Below are 16839 nucleotides of genomic sequence, written 5' to 3' on the forward strand. Positions count from 1 at the left end.
TATAGACACTTACGTAATGTGTTGTTTTCATTATAACACTTATATAAGACTTTTAAAAGTAATTTTGATAGTAGGCTAATATAGACACTTACATCATGTGTTGTCTTTCTTAGTATGTAATTTCCAGTACATGACAGTCATACGGGATAGTTTTACCCGACTTATGTGAACAATTTCTCACTTTTGATGAGTTTAAGGTCTGCTGTGTATTCCATTTTTACCTGGTGAAGTAGTTTCTCCCATATTTGAACCAGTGGTCTCTAAGGACATCCTCCAGGCTTTGCCTTCTGGTAGCCAGGATGGACAGCCAGGCGAGCGCGGTCCAAAGTCCATCCTTCTCACGAACATGGTCCGCACCTAAGAGAAGGAAACACGACTTGGAAAAAAAAGTGGCACGTACGGTACTGTTAATAATTAAGAGCGGATAAAGTACTTGTTCCAAAGCTTTCATCTCCGCACAGAGAGAGCCGGCCCGCATCCATGAGGCTTCCAAAGAACTTCCACCCGGGGGGAGTTTCGTACAGTTCTATTTTTGATGCCTTGGCTACTCTGTGAGAAAGACAAAAATAGAAGCACACAGATCATGGAAGCAAAACAAGGAAACATAATACTGGGAATGTGCCGATCGTGAAGAAGTATGTGATCGCCGTTGCCAATTAATGACTTTAATCCCCGTTGGCGATTTATTTTCAGTGCCCCGGCAGACAAGTGGCTAGTAGCTAATTATGTGTCTCCATACACAGTGCGAAGACGCGCCCCTAAGTTAATATTAATCATGGCCGTTACTGAAAATGATTGTATTTCTTAGTATGATTATCATGTACAATTACCACTGGAGGACAGCACTACTTTTACGTGTTGTGTACAAACGACTCTGAAACCAATAAGGAATGTAACTGTCGCAAGAAACCTGATTGCCCTCTCAACGGAGGGTGCTGACAAACATCAGTCGTTTACCAAGCAAAGGTAACACGCAAGGACATTAACACATCCGACACGTACGTAGGATTAACCGAAGGAGCGTTTAAAACCAGATGGAATAATCACAAGGCCTCCGTTAGAAACCAGACTCTGCGGATTTCTACAGAACTCAGCAAGCACTTTTGGAACCTCAAAGACAATAATGTTGAATATTCAATAACATGGCAAATACAGTGGTAATAAAAGATGCAACCTATGCTTAAACTGTTTATTATATATCATCCAGACCTGTCATCCCTCAACAAGCGCAGTGAAATCATTTCAACATGCCGCCGCAGACGGAAACACCTCCTAGGTAACACATGAACCAATCACCACGCCCCTACGCCTGCCTGTACCCACCCACTCTGTGCTCTATATAAACCATTGTATGTGAATGTTTCCATTAAAATGTCCTGATGATTGAGGGAACCCCTCATGAAACACTTCTGTAGAGATGAAGTAGTCTTGTGATTTTTTCCCACACCTACATATATATATATATATATACATACACACACACACACAAACATTTAAAAGACTTGACAATGTCGACAATTTCACAATCGTTGTTGTCTTATTGAAAAATCATGGGGAAAAACTGGATCTTAGATACGGAAAACGTCACGAATTGCTCTGGACTTCAGGAGCCCCACTGTTCTCCCTACTTCCACTTACTACTACTCTATACCTTTTGTTTTGCCCTCTTTTTGTACATTATCCTTTCCACCCTTACCCCTTGAATCCTTTGTAACCGAGCTACTGTGTGGAACAGTTTCCCTTGTGGATCAATAACGTGGTCAGGGTCAGGGTCAGGGCTCCGAGTCCGAGTCCGAGTCCGAGTCCGAGTCAGAGTCAGAGTCAGAGTCAGAGTCAGAGTCAGAGTCAGAGTCCGAGTCAGAGTCAGAGTCAGAGTCAGAGTCAGAGTCAGAGTCCGAGTCCGAGTCCGAGTCCGAGTCCGAGTCAGAGTCCGAGTCCGAGTCCGAGTCAGAGTCAGAGTCAGAGTCAGAGTCAGAGTCAGAGTCCGAGTCCGAGTCAGAGTCAGAGTCAGAGTCAGAGTCAGAGTCCGAGTCCGAGTCAGAGTCAGAGTCAGAGTCAGAGTCAGAGTCAGAGTCAGAGTCAGAGTCAGAGTCAGAGTCCGAGTCCGAGTCCGAGTCCGAGTCCGAGTCCGAGTCCGAGTCCGAGTCCGAGTCCGAGTCCGAGTCAGAGTCAGAGTCAGAGTCAGAGTCAGAGTCAGAGTCAGAGTCAGAGTCAGAGTCAGAGTCAGAGTCAGAGTCAGAGTCAGAGTCAGAGTCAGAGTCCGAGTCCGAGTCCGAGTCCGAGTCAGAGTCAGAGTCAGAGTCAGAGTCCGAGTCAGAGTCAGAGTCAGAGTCAGAGTCAGAGTCAGAGTCAGAGTCAGAGTCAGAGTCAGAGTCAGAGTCAGAGTCAGAGTCAGAGTCAGAGTCAGAGTCAGAGTCAGAGTCCGAGTCCGAGTCCGAGTCCGAGTCCGAGTCCGAGTCCGAGTCAGAGTCAGAGTCTATGTCTAAGTCCAAGTCTAAATCTATGTCTAAGTCCAAGTCTAAGTACCAGCCGGGCCCAAGTTGTACCTGTCTAAGGCCGCACTTGTGGGCATGCTGCGGGCGAAACCCCTAACTCCGCCGTGCTGAAAGTAGGGGATGCAGAAGATGTTGTCAGCAATGACGGCCAGAGAGTCGGACGGGGTGACAAAGAGGCCGTGCCTCCCCAGGATCAGGTTCCGATCCTACGGACAGGACTGAGTCAAAAGACTTCCTCGCGACAGATTCCCCTTGACTTACCGTATTTCCTTGAATTGCCGCCGGTTCGCAAATTAATTTAAAACCTCTTCTCACTCCGGCCTGAACTTATAAATTTGAGTGTGATGTAAGGATACCATCATGAAAAAAAACTTTATTATAGTCTTACCTTTACTTATAAATGAAGTCCAGGTGCAGCTCCTTCTGATTAAAAACTTTGATAACTTGTTTATAGAAGTCTTCCTTATCTTTCTTCGGTTTTAAAAGTCTCTCTGTCTCGATGGAGATCTTCCTTTATTACTTCCTGCTTCGATTGAAAGTCCAGTTTAGAAAAGTGTTTTATTTTAGATATGTAATCCTCCATGTTAAAAGTGCAAGCGAGAGGAAAAAATAAAACACACGCTTGCTCACTCTTGCTGCTTGTTGTCACGAATAGTCGCAAGAAGGATCACTAGCGCCCTCTACCACCAGGAGGCGGGAGTCATTTAATGACTCATATTTGATACACGCAGCTACGGTATATTAATAAAACATAGCTGCTTACTGTTCTTTTTAGCATATTCAGTAGCTTGGAACTTTAATCCTACTGAATAGCTCTTAATCTTCTTCCCTTTATGAGATTTCAAATTATTGAAATCAGCCTCCTTTATTTTGAAATTGATGACAGGGGAAGTGTCACTTGTGACGTGACGAGTTTGACCCTGTGGAAATTCTAGACTTGCATACTATATACCCGGCGGCAATTCAAGGAAATACGGTAGTTTTCCCATTCTTGACATACCCCGTCTCCATCAAAAGCTGCTGCAAAGTCGTACTCCCCGTCTCTCACGCCGTCCACCAGATCCGCGACGTAGACCAGGTCAGGGTTGTGGCGCCGAGCCCCAAAGTCCTCCGTGGGGACGCAGTTGATGGCAGAATTGGCGGGACAGCCCAGCTCCTCGCACAGTATCCTCTTCACATAAGGACCCACCACTGGAGAGAGGAAACAGGTGCCAGGGATACAGAAACCGGACCCGTGGCGTAAGGGGGTGGCGTTTCACTCTTAAAATATCAGCTTTTCCCCCAATTGACACGGAAATAACAATCGATATATTCAATTCACACGCATGAGTTCCTCTCCCGTTGTCAGCTTTTCCCTGACAGTTTGTCTATGTTTTAGTTTTTTCCTCTCCATTTGTCTGTTTCCTCTGTCTTTAGTATCTCACGCTTTAGTTCCTGTCTAGTGCTCTTATTTTGTCAGCTTCCTGTCTTGTTCCCTGAGTGCTGTGTTCCTCCTCAGCTGCGGCTGACTGGCACCTGGCCACACCTGTTGCCAATCAGCCCGCTCTTATTTTGTCAGCTTCCTGTCTTGTTCCCTGAGTGCTGTGTTCCTCCTCAGCTGCGGCTGACTGGCACCTGGCCACACCTGTTGCCAATCAGCCCGCTCTTATTTTGTCAGCTTCCTGATTTGTTCCCTGAGTGCTGTGTTCCTCCTCAGCTGCGGCTGACTGGCACCTGGCCACACCTGTTGCCAATCAGCCCACTCCTATTTGTACCTGCTTTGTCTTGCGTCAGTTGCTGGATCATTGTATTGTCATTTGTATTGTCTTTGCCACATGTCACTCTTGTCGTGCTACCTGTCGTCTCGTTTTGTTACAGCTACCACCTGTCGTGCCACATTTTGTCCTGGTCGTCGTAGCGGTAAGCTGTTTCTGTAGCATTAGTTATTTCCAGTTTTTCTGTTTACTATCCACTAGCTTCCATGCTAAAGTTCCTTTTTGTTTTCTAGCTTCCGGTGCTAGCTCCCTTAGTTTGTTATTCCGCCCACATGCGTGCTTTTTGTTTGTTCTTGTTTAGTTTGAATTAAATCATGTTTTCATATCTACCTCCGTCTCTGCATCTTGGGGTTCAACAACACCCGTGGAGTGTGAAGTTGCATCGTGACGGAGAGTATTTGGAGGCTTGAAATAGTTTGTAACTGTATCCCACTGAAAAGCTCACATTGTCATACTTTCAAATACCACCTATCATATTTTGACACCCCCTAAACACCCCCCCCACCCACCCAACCCCCCCCCCCCCCCCCACCCCCCAACCGGCTGACCCAAGCAGTTGTCCACATACCCAAACAAAAATTGCCTGCATGTTTACTTGCCGTAATAAAGGACTTTTTTGTTACGACCTGTGTTTATGTTGTCGGTCTAGACCGGGGCGTCAAACTCAAATATAGAGTGGGCCAAAATTTTAAACGGAACAAAGTCGCGGGGCCAAGGTGGAACAAATGAACCTTTTAATAGGGACCCAAACAAGTTTTGCATTAAATATTGAACAAGCAAGGCTTATATAACTTTAGTGACATGCAAAATCCAGTTTCAAATAATGATTAAAGCTGCAAGCAGCGTTGGTCGGGTCCGCCTTTGGCCGCTGCCAAGCCCTGGTCTAAGTCAGACCTACATAGAGGTCTTTGTTTCATGTTTCTACGACATTCCTAACAGAAGTTACAAGCAGTTTTGTCTGGGTTTTTTCCTAGGGGGCGCTGGAGCGCAATTTTGACTTTTGGGTTTTTTTTTTTTTTATTAGATGGCAATTTTCGCCAGTCCTGATGTGTGTGTAAAATTTGGTGAGTTTTGAAGCATGTTAAGGGGGTCAAATTACAGATCAGCGTTTCCGGATGTTGTTGATAAAGGGCTTTCGCTTTGTAGTAGAGCTTTAACTTGCACTTTGAAGCATTTTAAGGGGGTCAAATTACAGTTTAAAGAGGCAAAAATGACATTTTTTAGGAAACTTTGCGCAGGGGTTCTTTGAAGGCGCGTAAAATCCAAACCGGAGCAGTAATCAAAACTTTGTTGGATAGTTTTAATCAAAAGGGTTCAATCTCTCTCCTGTGCGAGTTTGAAGCCGAAACGACAAACGCACCCGGAGGAGTTTACGTTTAAAAAAGGTGACGGGTTTTTACAAAACTTTTATTTTGAAGGGGTAATTTTTAACTTCCTGTTGATTTTTGCCGAAGAATGTCAATTATCTATATGTAGGTCTAAGTGAGACCTACATAGAAGTTTTTGTTTCATGCCTTTCCAGATTTCCTACCGGAAGTTAAAAGCAATTTTGTTTGTGTTTTCTTCCTAGGAGCAGTTTTTGCTGTGTTTTATTCAAAAATTGCTCTAGAGCTAAATTTTGAGTATTGGGATTTGTTTTTTTCATTAGATCGCAATTTTTGCCAGTCCTGATGTGTGTGCAAAGACAACATATTTGATGTTCAAACTCATAAACCTTTTTTTTTTGTTGCAAATAATCATTAACTTTAGAATTTGATGCCAGCAACACGTGACGAAGAAGTTGGGAAAGGTGGCAATAAATACTGAAAAAGTTGAGAAATGCTCATCAAACACTTATATGGAACATCCCACAGGTGTGCAGGCTAATTGGGAACAGGTGGGTGCCATGATTGGGTATAAAAACAGCTTCCGTGAAATGCTAAGTATTTCACAAACAAGGATGGGGCGAGGGTCACCAATTTGTACGCAAATTGTCAAACAGTTTTAGAACAACATTTCTCAACGAGCTATTGCAAAGAATTTAGGGATTTCAACATCTACGGTCCATAAAATCATCAAAAGGTTCAGAGAATCTGGAGAAATCCCTGCACGTAAGCGATGATATTACGGACCTTTGATCCCCTCAGGCGGTTCTGCCCCAAAAACCGACATCAGTGTGTAAAGGATATCACCATGTGGGCTCAGGAACACTTCAGAAAACCACTGTCAGTAACTACAGTTGGTCGCTACATCTGTAAGTGCAAGTTAAAACTCTGCTATGCAAAGCGAAACCCATTTATCAACAACACCCAGGAACGCCGCCTGCTTGGCTGGGCCCCAGCTCATCTAAGATGGACTGATGCAAAGTGGAAAAGTGTTCTGTGGTCTGACCAGTCCGCATTTCAAATTGTTTTTGGAAATATTCAACATCGTGTCACCCGGAACATCCAGACTGTTATCGACACAAAGTTGAAAAGCCAGCATGTGTGATGGTATGGGGGTGCATTAGTGCCCAAGGCATGGGTAACTTACACATCTGTGAAGGCACCATTAATGCTGAAAGGTACATACAGGTTTTGGAGCAACATATGTTGTCATTCAAGCAACGTTATCATGGACGCCCCTGCTTATTTCAGCAAAACAATGCCAAGCCACGTGTTACAACAGCATGGTTTCGTCGTAAAAGAATGCAGGTACTTTCCTGGCCCGCCTGCAGTCCAGACCTGTCTCCCATGGAAAATGTGTGGCGCATTATGAAGGAGACCCCGGACTGTTGAAGGACTGAAGCTCTACATAAAACAAGAACGGGAAAGAATTCCACTTTCAAAGCTTCAACAATTATTTTCCTCAGTTCCCAAACGTTTATTGAGTGTTGTTAAAAGAAAAGGTGATGTAACACAGTGGTGAACATGCCCTTTCCCAACTACTTTGGCACGTGTTGCAGCCATGAAATGTTAAGTTAATTATTATTTGCAAAAAAAATTAAAAGTTTATGAGTTTGAACATCAAATATGTTGTCTTTGTAGCATATTCAACTGAATATGGCTTGAAAATGATTTGCAAATCATTGTATTCTGTTTATATTTACATCTAACACCATTTTCCCGACTTATATGGAAACGGGCTTTGTAAGTGGGCACTTTTGACAAAAGGGGAGGAACGACACCGATTTTTGAGGGACTAAACACTATCTCACCTCCATGCATGGCATCCAGTCTTATCTTGATGTGGTTCTCGCCTGACAAAAGCACCTTCAGGGCGGCAAAGTCAAAGATGTTCCTCATCAGGTTTGCATAGGACTCAATAGAGTCCACGATTTCCACTGAAAAATATCACACGAGACAATTACCTTTGTACTTTTTGTGTATCGATAAATATATATATATACATATATACATATAGCTATATACTAGGGATGTCAAAGTTAACGCAATAATAACATGTCCTGACTCCTTTTTGATCCTCGGTCCATTCCGGAACGTGGGGAAACAGATAGAAATGCACAAAGAACAAGCTACTTTATGGTACTCCAAAGCCATGGGTGGTTGTTCTACCGACAAAAACAAGAATATAATATCTTCGATAGGACGACATCTTTTTGACTGATTGATTGATACTTTTATTAGTAGATTGCACAGTTCAGTACATATTCCGTACAATTGACCACTAAATGGTAACACCCCAATAAGTTTTTCAACTTGTTTAAGTCGGGGTCCACGTTAATCAATTCATGGTACAAATATATACTATCAACATAATACAGTCATCACACAAGTTAATCATCATAGTATGTACATTGAATTATTTACATTATTTACAATCCGGGGGGTGGGATGAGGAGCTTTGGGTGATATCAGAACTTCAGTCATCAACAATTGTATCAACAGAGAAATGGACATTGAAACAGTTTAGGTCTTATTTAGTAGGATATGTACAGCCAGCAGAGAACATAGTGAGTTCACATAGCATAAGAACAAGTATATACATTAGAAGTACATTTGAGTTGTTTATAATCCGGGGAGATGGGATGTGGATGGAGGAGGGTATTAGTAAAGTGTTGAAGTTGCCTGGAGGTGTTGTTTTAGAGCGCTTTTGAAGGAATATAGAGATGGACTTACTTTTATACCTGTTGGGAGTGCATTCCACATTGATGTGGCATAGAAAGAGAATGAGTTAAGACCTTTGTTAGATCGGAATCTGGGTTTAACGTGGTTTGTGGAGCTCCCCCTGGTGTTGTGGTTATGGCGGTCATTTACATTAAAGAAGTAGTTTGTACCTGTGAAAGGTTTGAACTTGTTTTCCAAGTCGAAGGTCTGTTTGCCCAGAGTGGTTAGATCCACCCGGAGTCCTGAGCAGATGGCAAACTCTTCAAGGGTTCTGCTGACCTGGTAGATCTTGCCGGTGACAGCTTCACTGGCCGGTCCTGGACGAGGCAGCATGACTCTAGTGTTATATTTGACAAGGAATCACAAATCTGCATATTCACATCAGGGAGAAATATGACGGGCTTCTCAGTCTTTAATGAGTTCTAAGCTTTCCTTCGTCTCAACCTCCTGCGGGATCTGCGTGGTCCGCGTTCCCCCGAGCTACATTATCCCCTCTTGGCTGGTGCGCCCGCATACTTCCTCCAGTCCGACTGCCGTACCTCCGTTTGCAGAGTTGAACTTGATGCTGAAGTCTCCATCCGGCCCTGCGGGGCGACGAGCGGCGCTGAGGAGGATGCCACCCATAGCTTTGGATTTCCTGATCACGCAGGAGCCGGCGGCGGGGGACATCAACCCGTTGTGTCCCACGATGAGACGGCCCACCTGGGGGAATGTCACACGGGTAGAAAAATGTTGTGTGGGAGAGTTGGCGTGGGTTTTTGTTGGCCCGTAACCTCCCGTGGAGTCACATTGCAGCCAATAAATGTGGAGGCTCGGGTGTGTGTCAGCTAATGATCGCATATCCTAACAACATGACGGCCAAATATTCGCTCCGGTTCCCCCTTAGTCATGTGTACAGAATCCACTCGCTACTTCTTAAGGCATACTTGCCAACCGTCCCAAAATTCAGCGCCTTTCCCGAAATTCAGGCGGAGCCGGAGGCCACGCCCCCTCCAGCTCCATGCGGACCTGAGTGACGTGTCGACAGCCTGTTTTCACGTCCGCTTTCCTACAATATAAACAACATGTCTGCCCAATGACGTTATAACTGTAGAATGATCGAGGGCGAGTTCTTGGTTTCTTATTTTATTGTTAGGCAGTTTCATTAACGTCCTCACACAGCGGTAACAACACACAACAACAGCAGTCCGTTTTCGTCTACTGCATGGGTGTCAAACTCTGGCCCGCGGGACAAATGTGGCCCGCCGTGTAATTTAATTTGGCCCTTGAAGCAATATCAATTTAGCATTAGACCCGGCCCGCCGGTGTTATACAGCGTCGGTACTTGCCAACCCTCCTAATTTTCCCGGTAGACTCCCGAAGTTCAGTGCCACCCCCGAAAATCTCCCGAGGCAACCATTCTCCCGAATTTCTACTGATTTCTAAAAAACGGAAAATGACAGAGCTGAGACCCGGTGTTTGTAATGTGTTGAAAATGAAAATGGCGGCTGTGTTACCTCGGTGACGTCACGTTCTGACGTCATTGCCACATGAGCGATAAACAGAAAGGCGTTTGATTCGCCAAAATTCACCCATTTAGAGTTTGTAAATCGGTTAAAAAAAATATAATGGTCTTTTTTGAGTTATGTGCTAATCAGACATATTTGGTCGCGGCGTGAGTGCCAGCTAATCGATGCTAACATGCTACGCTAATCAATGCTAACATGATATATACCGGCGGTGCTAAAGCACACATGGCACAGAGATGTATGGATAACCTACAGATACGTTTGCAACAATAAAGTCAACGAATTCACAAAGGTGAGTTTTGTTGATGTTGACTGCCAGCTAATCGATGCTAACATGCTACGCTAATCGATGTTAACATGCTATTACCAACGGTGCTAAAGCAGACATGGCACAGGGGCGGTATAGCTCGGTTGGTAGAGCGGCCGTGTCAGCAACTTGAGGGTTGCAGGTTCGATTCCCGCTTCCGCCATCCTAGTCACTGCCGTTGTGTCCTTGGGCAAGACACTTTACCCACCTGCTCCCAGTGCCACCCACACTGGTTTAAATGTAACTTAGATATTGGGTTTCACTATGTAAAGCGCTTTGAGTCACTAGAGAAAAAGCGCTATATAAATATAATTCACTTCACTTCACTTCACAGAGATCTATGGATAACCTGCAGATGTATTTGCAACTATAAAGTCAACGAATTCACAAAGGTGAGTTTTGTTGATGTTCACTGCCAGCTAATTGATGCTAACATGCTATGCTAATCGATGCTAACATGCTATTTACCGGGCGGTGCTAAAGCAGACATGGCACAGAGATGTATGGATAACCTGCAGATGCATTTGCAACGATAAAGTCAACGAAATCACAATGGTGAGTTTTGTTGAAGGTAACTTCCAGCTAATTGATGCTAACATGCTATTTAACGGCGGTGCTAAGGCAGACATGGCACAGAGATGTATGGATAACCTGCAGATGCATTTGCAACTATATTACGTTTCCTTCCACCCACATTTAATGCCAAACAAACACTTACCAATCGAAGGATTTAAGTTGCTCCAGTGTCACGAGATGCGAAAGTCCTGATCGTTTGGTCCGCACATTTTACCGGCGATGCTAACGCAGCTATTCGGCCATGCTATGGCTATGAATAGCGTCAATAGCTTCAGTTTCTTCTTCAATACTTTCATACTCCGACCATCCGTTTCAATACATGCGTAATTTGTTGAATCGCTGAAATTCGAGTCTGAATCCGAGCTAATGTCGCTATATCTTGTTGCGCTATTCCCATTGTTTGTTTACATTGGCAGCACTGTGTGACGTCACAATGGATAGTCGCTTCGCAAATAGCGAAAATCAAGCAACTTTAAAGCTTTTTTTAGGGATATTCCGGTATAAACCGGAAACATTTTGAAAAAAAAATGCAACAAGCCCCTGGGAACTGATTTTTATTGTTTTTAACCCTTTTGAAATTGTGATAATGTTCCCCTTTAAGGGGGTTCCGTCATAACTTTTTTAGCATTCATTATTCTGATTTTGGCCCCCCGAGTCAAAATAATTGCCCAGGTCCGGCGTAAAAGTAAACGGTTTCACTGACCCCGTTGGCGGCGGCCATCTGCACGACGACCTGGATGGCCGCCTGGCTGAAGTGGCGTCCATCCCCGCCCACCACCACCGTGGAACCCTGGCGGTCCCGGAGGTCGATGGAGGAGAAGATACTCTGGATGAAGTTGTGCAGATAGTTCCTCCGAGTCCGGAAGATATGCACTTTTCTCCTCAGGCCGTCGGCGCCCGGTCTCTGGTCGGGGTACGGGGATGTCGGGACCGTGGAAACCCGCAGAGGACCGCTGTCCATCTCCAACTTTTGAAGCACCCGGAGGGGAAAAACTGTTTGGAGGGTACGGTATCAGAGCTTGGCTCCTCCTATTATTTCCCCCCCGGCAGCACCGAAAATAACCTTTCCCACGTGTGTTTTTGTGCCGCTCCTTCACACGTGTTGCGGACGGATCACTGTCAGGCCCGCCGGCCGAGGCGTGGACTCGTGTTTGGGTGTGTCCGAGCGGGACTTCGGACAAAGGGAAGAAACTCTCATAAATCTAATAATAGAAGTGGTATTGAACTTCAGCCACAACCTCTGTGTTGGCACATAGATCTCATTCTGAGGACGCCAGAGGGTCTAATGGAAGAGAGGCACCGCCCTCTAGAGTTCATTCACTGCAACTACAAGTGGAGAAGTACAAATGTGGGAAGAAATAACATAATATTGTGAGAGTCCAGTCCATAGTGGATCTAACATAATATAGTGAGAGTCCAGTCCATAGTGGTCTAACATAATAGTCAGAGTCCAGTCCATAGTGGATCTAACATAATAGTCAGAGTCCAGTCCACAGTGGTCTAACATAATGGTGAGAGTCCAGTCCATAGTGGATCGAACATAATAGTGAGAGTCCAGTCCATAGTGGATCTAACATAATAGTGAGAGTCCAGTCCATAGTGGATCCAACATAATAGTGTGAGAGTCCAGTCCATAGTGGATCTAACATAATAGTGAGAGTCCAGTCCATAGTGGATCTAACATAATATTGTGACAGTCCAGTCCATAATGGATCTAACATAATAGTGAGAGTCCAGTCCATAGTGGATCTAACATAATAGTGAGAGTCCAGTCCATAGTGGATCTAACATAATATTGTGAGAGTCCAGTCCATAGTGGATCTAACATAATATAGTGAGAGTCCAGTCCATAGTGGTCTAACATAATAGTCAGAGTCCAGTCCATAGTGGATCTAACATAATAGTCAGAGTCCAGTCCACAGTGGTCTAACATAATGGTGAGAGTCCAGTCCATAGTGGATCGAACATAATAGTGAGAGTCCAGTCCATAGTGGATCTAACATAATAGTGAGAGTCCAGTCCATAGTGGATCCAACATAATAGTGTGAGAGTCCAGTCCATAGTGGATCTAACATAATAGTGAGAGTCCAGTCCATAGTGGATCTAACATAATATTGTGACAGTCCAGTCCATAGTGGATCAAAACATAATAGTGAGAGTCCAGTCCATAGTGGTCTAACATAATAGTCAGAGTCCAGTCCATAGTGGAGCTAACATAATAGTGAGAGTCCAGTCCATAGTGGATCTAACATAATAGTCAGAGTCCAGTCCATAGTGGATCGAACATAATAGTGAGAGTCCAGTCCATAGTGGATCTAACATAATAGTGAGAGTCCAGTCCATAGTGGATCTAACATAATAGTGAGAGTCCAGTCCATAGTGGATCTAACATAATAGTGAGAGTCCAGTCCATAGTGGATCTAACATAATAGTGAGAGTCCAGTCCATAGTGGATCTAACATAATAGTGAGAGTCCAGTCCATAGTGGATCTAACATAATAGTGAGAGTCCAGTCCATAATGGATCTAACATAATAGTGAGAGTCCAGTCCATAGTGGATCTAACATAATAGTGAGAGTCCAGTCCATAGTGGATCCAACATAGTGGTGTGAGTCCAGTCCATAGTGGATCTAACATAATAGTGAGAGTCCAGTCCATAGTGGATCTAACATATAGTGAGAGTACAGTCCATAGTGGATCTAACATAATAGTGAGAGTCCAGTCCATAGTGGATCTAACATAATAGTGAGAGTCCAGTCCATAGTGGATCTAGCAAAATATTGTGCAAGTCCAGTCCATAATGGATCTAACATATTATTGTGAGAGTCCAGTCCATAGTGGATCTAACATAATAGTGAGAAAGTTCAGTCCATAGTGGATCAAACATAATAGTCGGAGTCCAGTCCATAGTGGATCTAACATAATAGTGAGAGTCCAGTCCATAGTGGATCTAACATAATAGTGAGAGTCCAGTCCATAGTGGATCCAACATAATAGTGAGAGTCCAGTCCATAGTGGATCTAACATAATAGTGTGAGATTGACAATAGATTTTACGGTTAAATTCCAAGTTTTTTCTTTACCGCGTCATCAACTTTAGTACTGTTTTTGTTCCATATACGGTAAGACACTTAAACATTAAAAAACAAACCAAAAAACATTAAAACAACAAGATTTAATTTTAAAAAGGCAGCTCAGTTGCTTGAATTTTACCGCAACAAACAGTGCTATTGTTTCTCCATTCCATTCCATTTATTCTATTCTTTTATATTCTGTAAAAAAAACACTGCTTTTACTGTGAAATTCTCATGATGGAGCTGCCAGTTTTTAAAATAAAATGTAAACATTTTTTTTTAAGCTTACGTAAAAAAAAAAAAAACATTGTTAGTGTATTATATATTTATAAATGTATATTCACGTATTACTCTTTGTTAAAAGCGGCCCTCTGAGGGCAACCATAACTGCGATGTGGCCCTCAATGAAAACCAGTTTGACACTAAAACATATCCAATTGTGATTACAATCCGAAAAGTATGTTATCTCTTCCTGTCCCAGGCTTAGCAGAACAACAGATATGTGGATTTGTTCCGGTAGGTGGGGGCGGGGGAGATAGTGAAGAAGACAGCGCGTCCGTAGGGTTTTCAGATCAACTAGGCGACGCGAATTGAATGTGTTGTTTTTTTAGGTTGGTCTCTCCAAAGCTTTGGAATAAATTGCAAAAATACCTACTCTGTTCTGGGTTATCATTTAAAATCAGCTTATGTGTCATCAAAAGAACTTGGGATCGACCAGAACATCTGGTCCAAACGCAACAATATCTATCGATCGATTGATCGTCTATCCATCCATCTATCTATCTATCCATCCATCTATCTATCTATCTATCTATCTATCTATCTATCTATCTATCGACGGATACAGATATCTACATATATCCATATTTAAGAGTTATTTCTTTATATTCATCGTCACATTTGAAAACAGCTAGTGTTTTCCCATTTGTTCTCTTTTTGGTTGTCCGCTAGTAAACTGCGTGTGTTAACCTTGAAGCTGTAGGAATGCAAGGAGTAGCCATACTCCCTTCTTATCTCTTACTGTCCCAGGCTTAGCAGAACAACAGATATGTGGATTCGGGCGGGGGAGATAGTGAAGAAGACGGCGCGTCCGTAGGGTTTTCAGATCAACTAGGTGACGCAAATTGAATGTGTTGTTTTTTTAGGTTGGTCTCTCCAAAGCTTTGGAATAAATTGCAAAATACCTACTCTGTTCTGGGTTATCATTTAAAATCAGCTTATGTGTCATCAAAAGAACTTGGGATCGACCAGAACATCTGGTCCAAACGCAACAATATCTATCGATCGATTGATCGTCTATCTATCTATCTATCTATCTATCTATCTATCTATCTATCTATCTATCTATCTATCTATCTATTGACGGATACAGATATCTACATATATCCATATTTAAGAGTTATTTCTTTATATTCATAGTCACAATTGAAAACAGCTAGTGTTTTCCCATTTGTTCTCTTTTTGGTTGTCCGCTAGTAAACTGCGTGTGTTAACCTTGAAGCTGTAGGAATGCAAGGAGTAGCCATACTCCCTTCTTATCTCTTCCTGTCCCAGGCTTAGCAGAACAACAGATATGTGGATTCGGGCGGGGGAGATAGTGAAGAAGACAGCGCGCCCGTAGGGTTTTCAGATCAACTAGGTGACGCGAATTGAATGTGTTGTTTTTTTAGGTTGGTCTCTCCAAAGCTTTGGAATAAATTGCAAAAATACCTACTCTGTTCTGGGTTATCATTTAAAATCAGCTTATGTGTCATCAAAAGAACTTGGGATCGACCAGAACATCTGGTCCAAACGCAACAATATCTATCGATCGATTGATCGTCTATCTATCTATCTATCTATCTATCTATCTATCTATCTATCGACGGATACAGATATCTACATATATCCATATTTAAGAGTTATTTCTTTATATTCATAGTCACATTTGAAAACAGCTAGTGTTTTCCCATTTGTTCTCTTTTTGGTTGTCCGCTAGTAAACTGCGTGTGTTAACCTTGAAGCTGTAGGAATGCAAGGAGTAGCCATACTCCCTTCTTATCTCTTCCTGTCCCAGGCTTAGCAGAACAACAGATATGTGGATTCGTTCCGGTAGGTAGGGGCGGGGGAGATAGTGAAGAAGACAGCGCGCGTCCGTAGGGTTTTCAGATCAACTAGGCGACGCGAATTGAATGTGTTGTTTTTTTAGGTTGGTCTCTCCAAAGCTTTGGAATAAATTGCAAAATACCTACTCTGTTCTGGGTTATCATTTATAATCAGCTTATGTGTCATCAAAAGAACTTGGGATCGACCAGAACATCTGGTCCAAACGCAACAATATCTATCGATCGATTGATCGTCTATCTATCTATCTATCTATCTATCTATCTATCTATCTATCTATTGACGGATACAGATATCTACATATATCCATATTTAAGAGTTATTTCTTTATATTCATAGTCACATTTGAAAACAGCTAGTGTTTTCCAATTTGTTCTGTTTTTGGTTGTCCGCTAGTAAACTGCGTGTGTTAACCTTGAAGCTGTAGGAATGCAAGGAGTAGCCATACTCCCTTCTTATCTCTTCCTGTCCCAGGCTTAGCAGAACAACAGATATGTGGATTCGGGCGGGGGAGATAGTGAAGAAGACGGCGCGTCCGTAGGGTTTTCAGATCAACTAGGTGACGCGAATTGAATGTGTTGTTTTTTTAGGTTGGTCTCTCCAAAGCTTTGGAATAAATTGCAAAATACCTACTCTCTTCTGGGTTATCATTTAAAATCAGCTTATGTGTCATCAAAAGAACTTGGGATCGACCAGAACATCTGGTCCAAACGCAACAATATCTATCGATCGATTGATCGTCCATCTATCTATCTATCTATCTATCTATCTATCTATCTATCTATCGGCGGATACAGATATCTACATATATCCATATTTAAGAGTTATTTCTTTATATTCATAGTCACATTTGAAAACAGCTAGTGTTTTCCCATTTGTTCTCTTTTTGGTTGTCCGCTAGTAAACTGCGTGTGTTAACCTTGAAGCTGTAGGAATGC

At 43.0% G+C, this 16839-nt stretch overlaps 1 protein-coding gene across 1 annotated transcript in view; it reads right to left on the reverse strand.

The window, feature by feature from the left end:
* LOC133552096 (phosphoglucomutase-1-like) overlaps positions 1-11866 on the reverse strand; it is a 31107-nt gene extending 19241 nt beyond the window's left edge. Inside the window, exons 1-8 of the mRNA XM_061899422.1 lie at positions 11429-11866; positions 8874-9036; positions 8505-8651; positions 7425-7550; positions 3496-3686; positions 2547-2701; positions 434-549; positions 222-357 (exon numbers count right to left, since the gene is read on the reverse strand). Coding sequence (XP_061755406.1) covers positions 222-357; positions 434-549; positions 2547-2701; positions 3496-3686; positions 7425-7550; positions 8505-8651; positions 8874-9036; positions 11429-11686 — 1292 coding nt within the window. The 5' untranslated portion in view covers positions 11687-11866. The remainder of the gene's footprint in view (positions 1-221; positions 358-433; positions 550-2546; positions 2702-3495; positions 3687-7424; positions 7551-8504; positions 8652-8873; positions 9037-11428) is intronic.
* Between the last annotated feature and the right edge of the window lie 4973 nt (positions 11867-16839).

This window comes from Nerophis ophidion, linkage group LG04, assembly GCF_033978795.1.
Source record: "Nerophis ophidion isolate RoL-2023_Sa linkage group LG04, RoL_Noph_v1.0, whole genome shotgun sequence".
NCBI classification, from domain to species: Eukaryota; Metazoa; Chordata; class Actinopteri; order Syngnathiformes; family Syngnathidae; genus Nerophis; species Nerophis ophidion.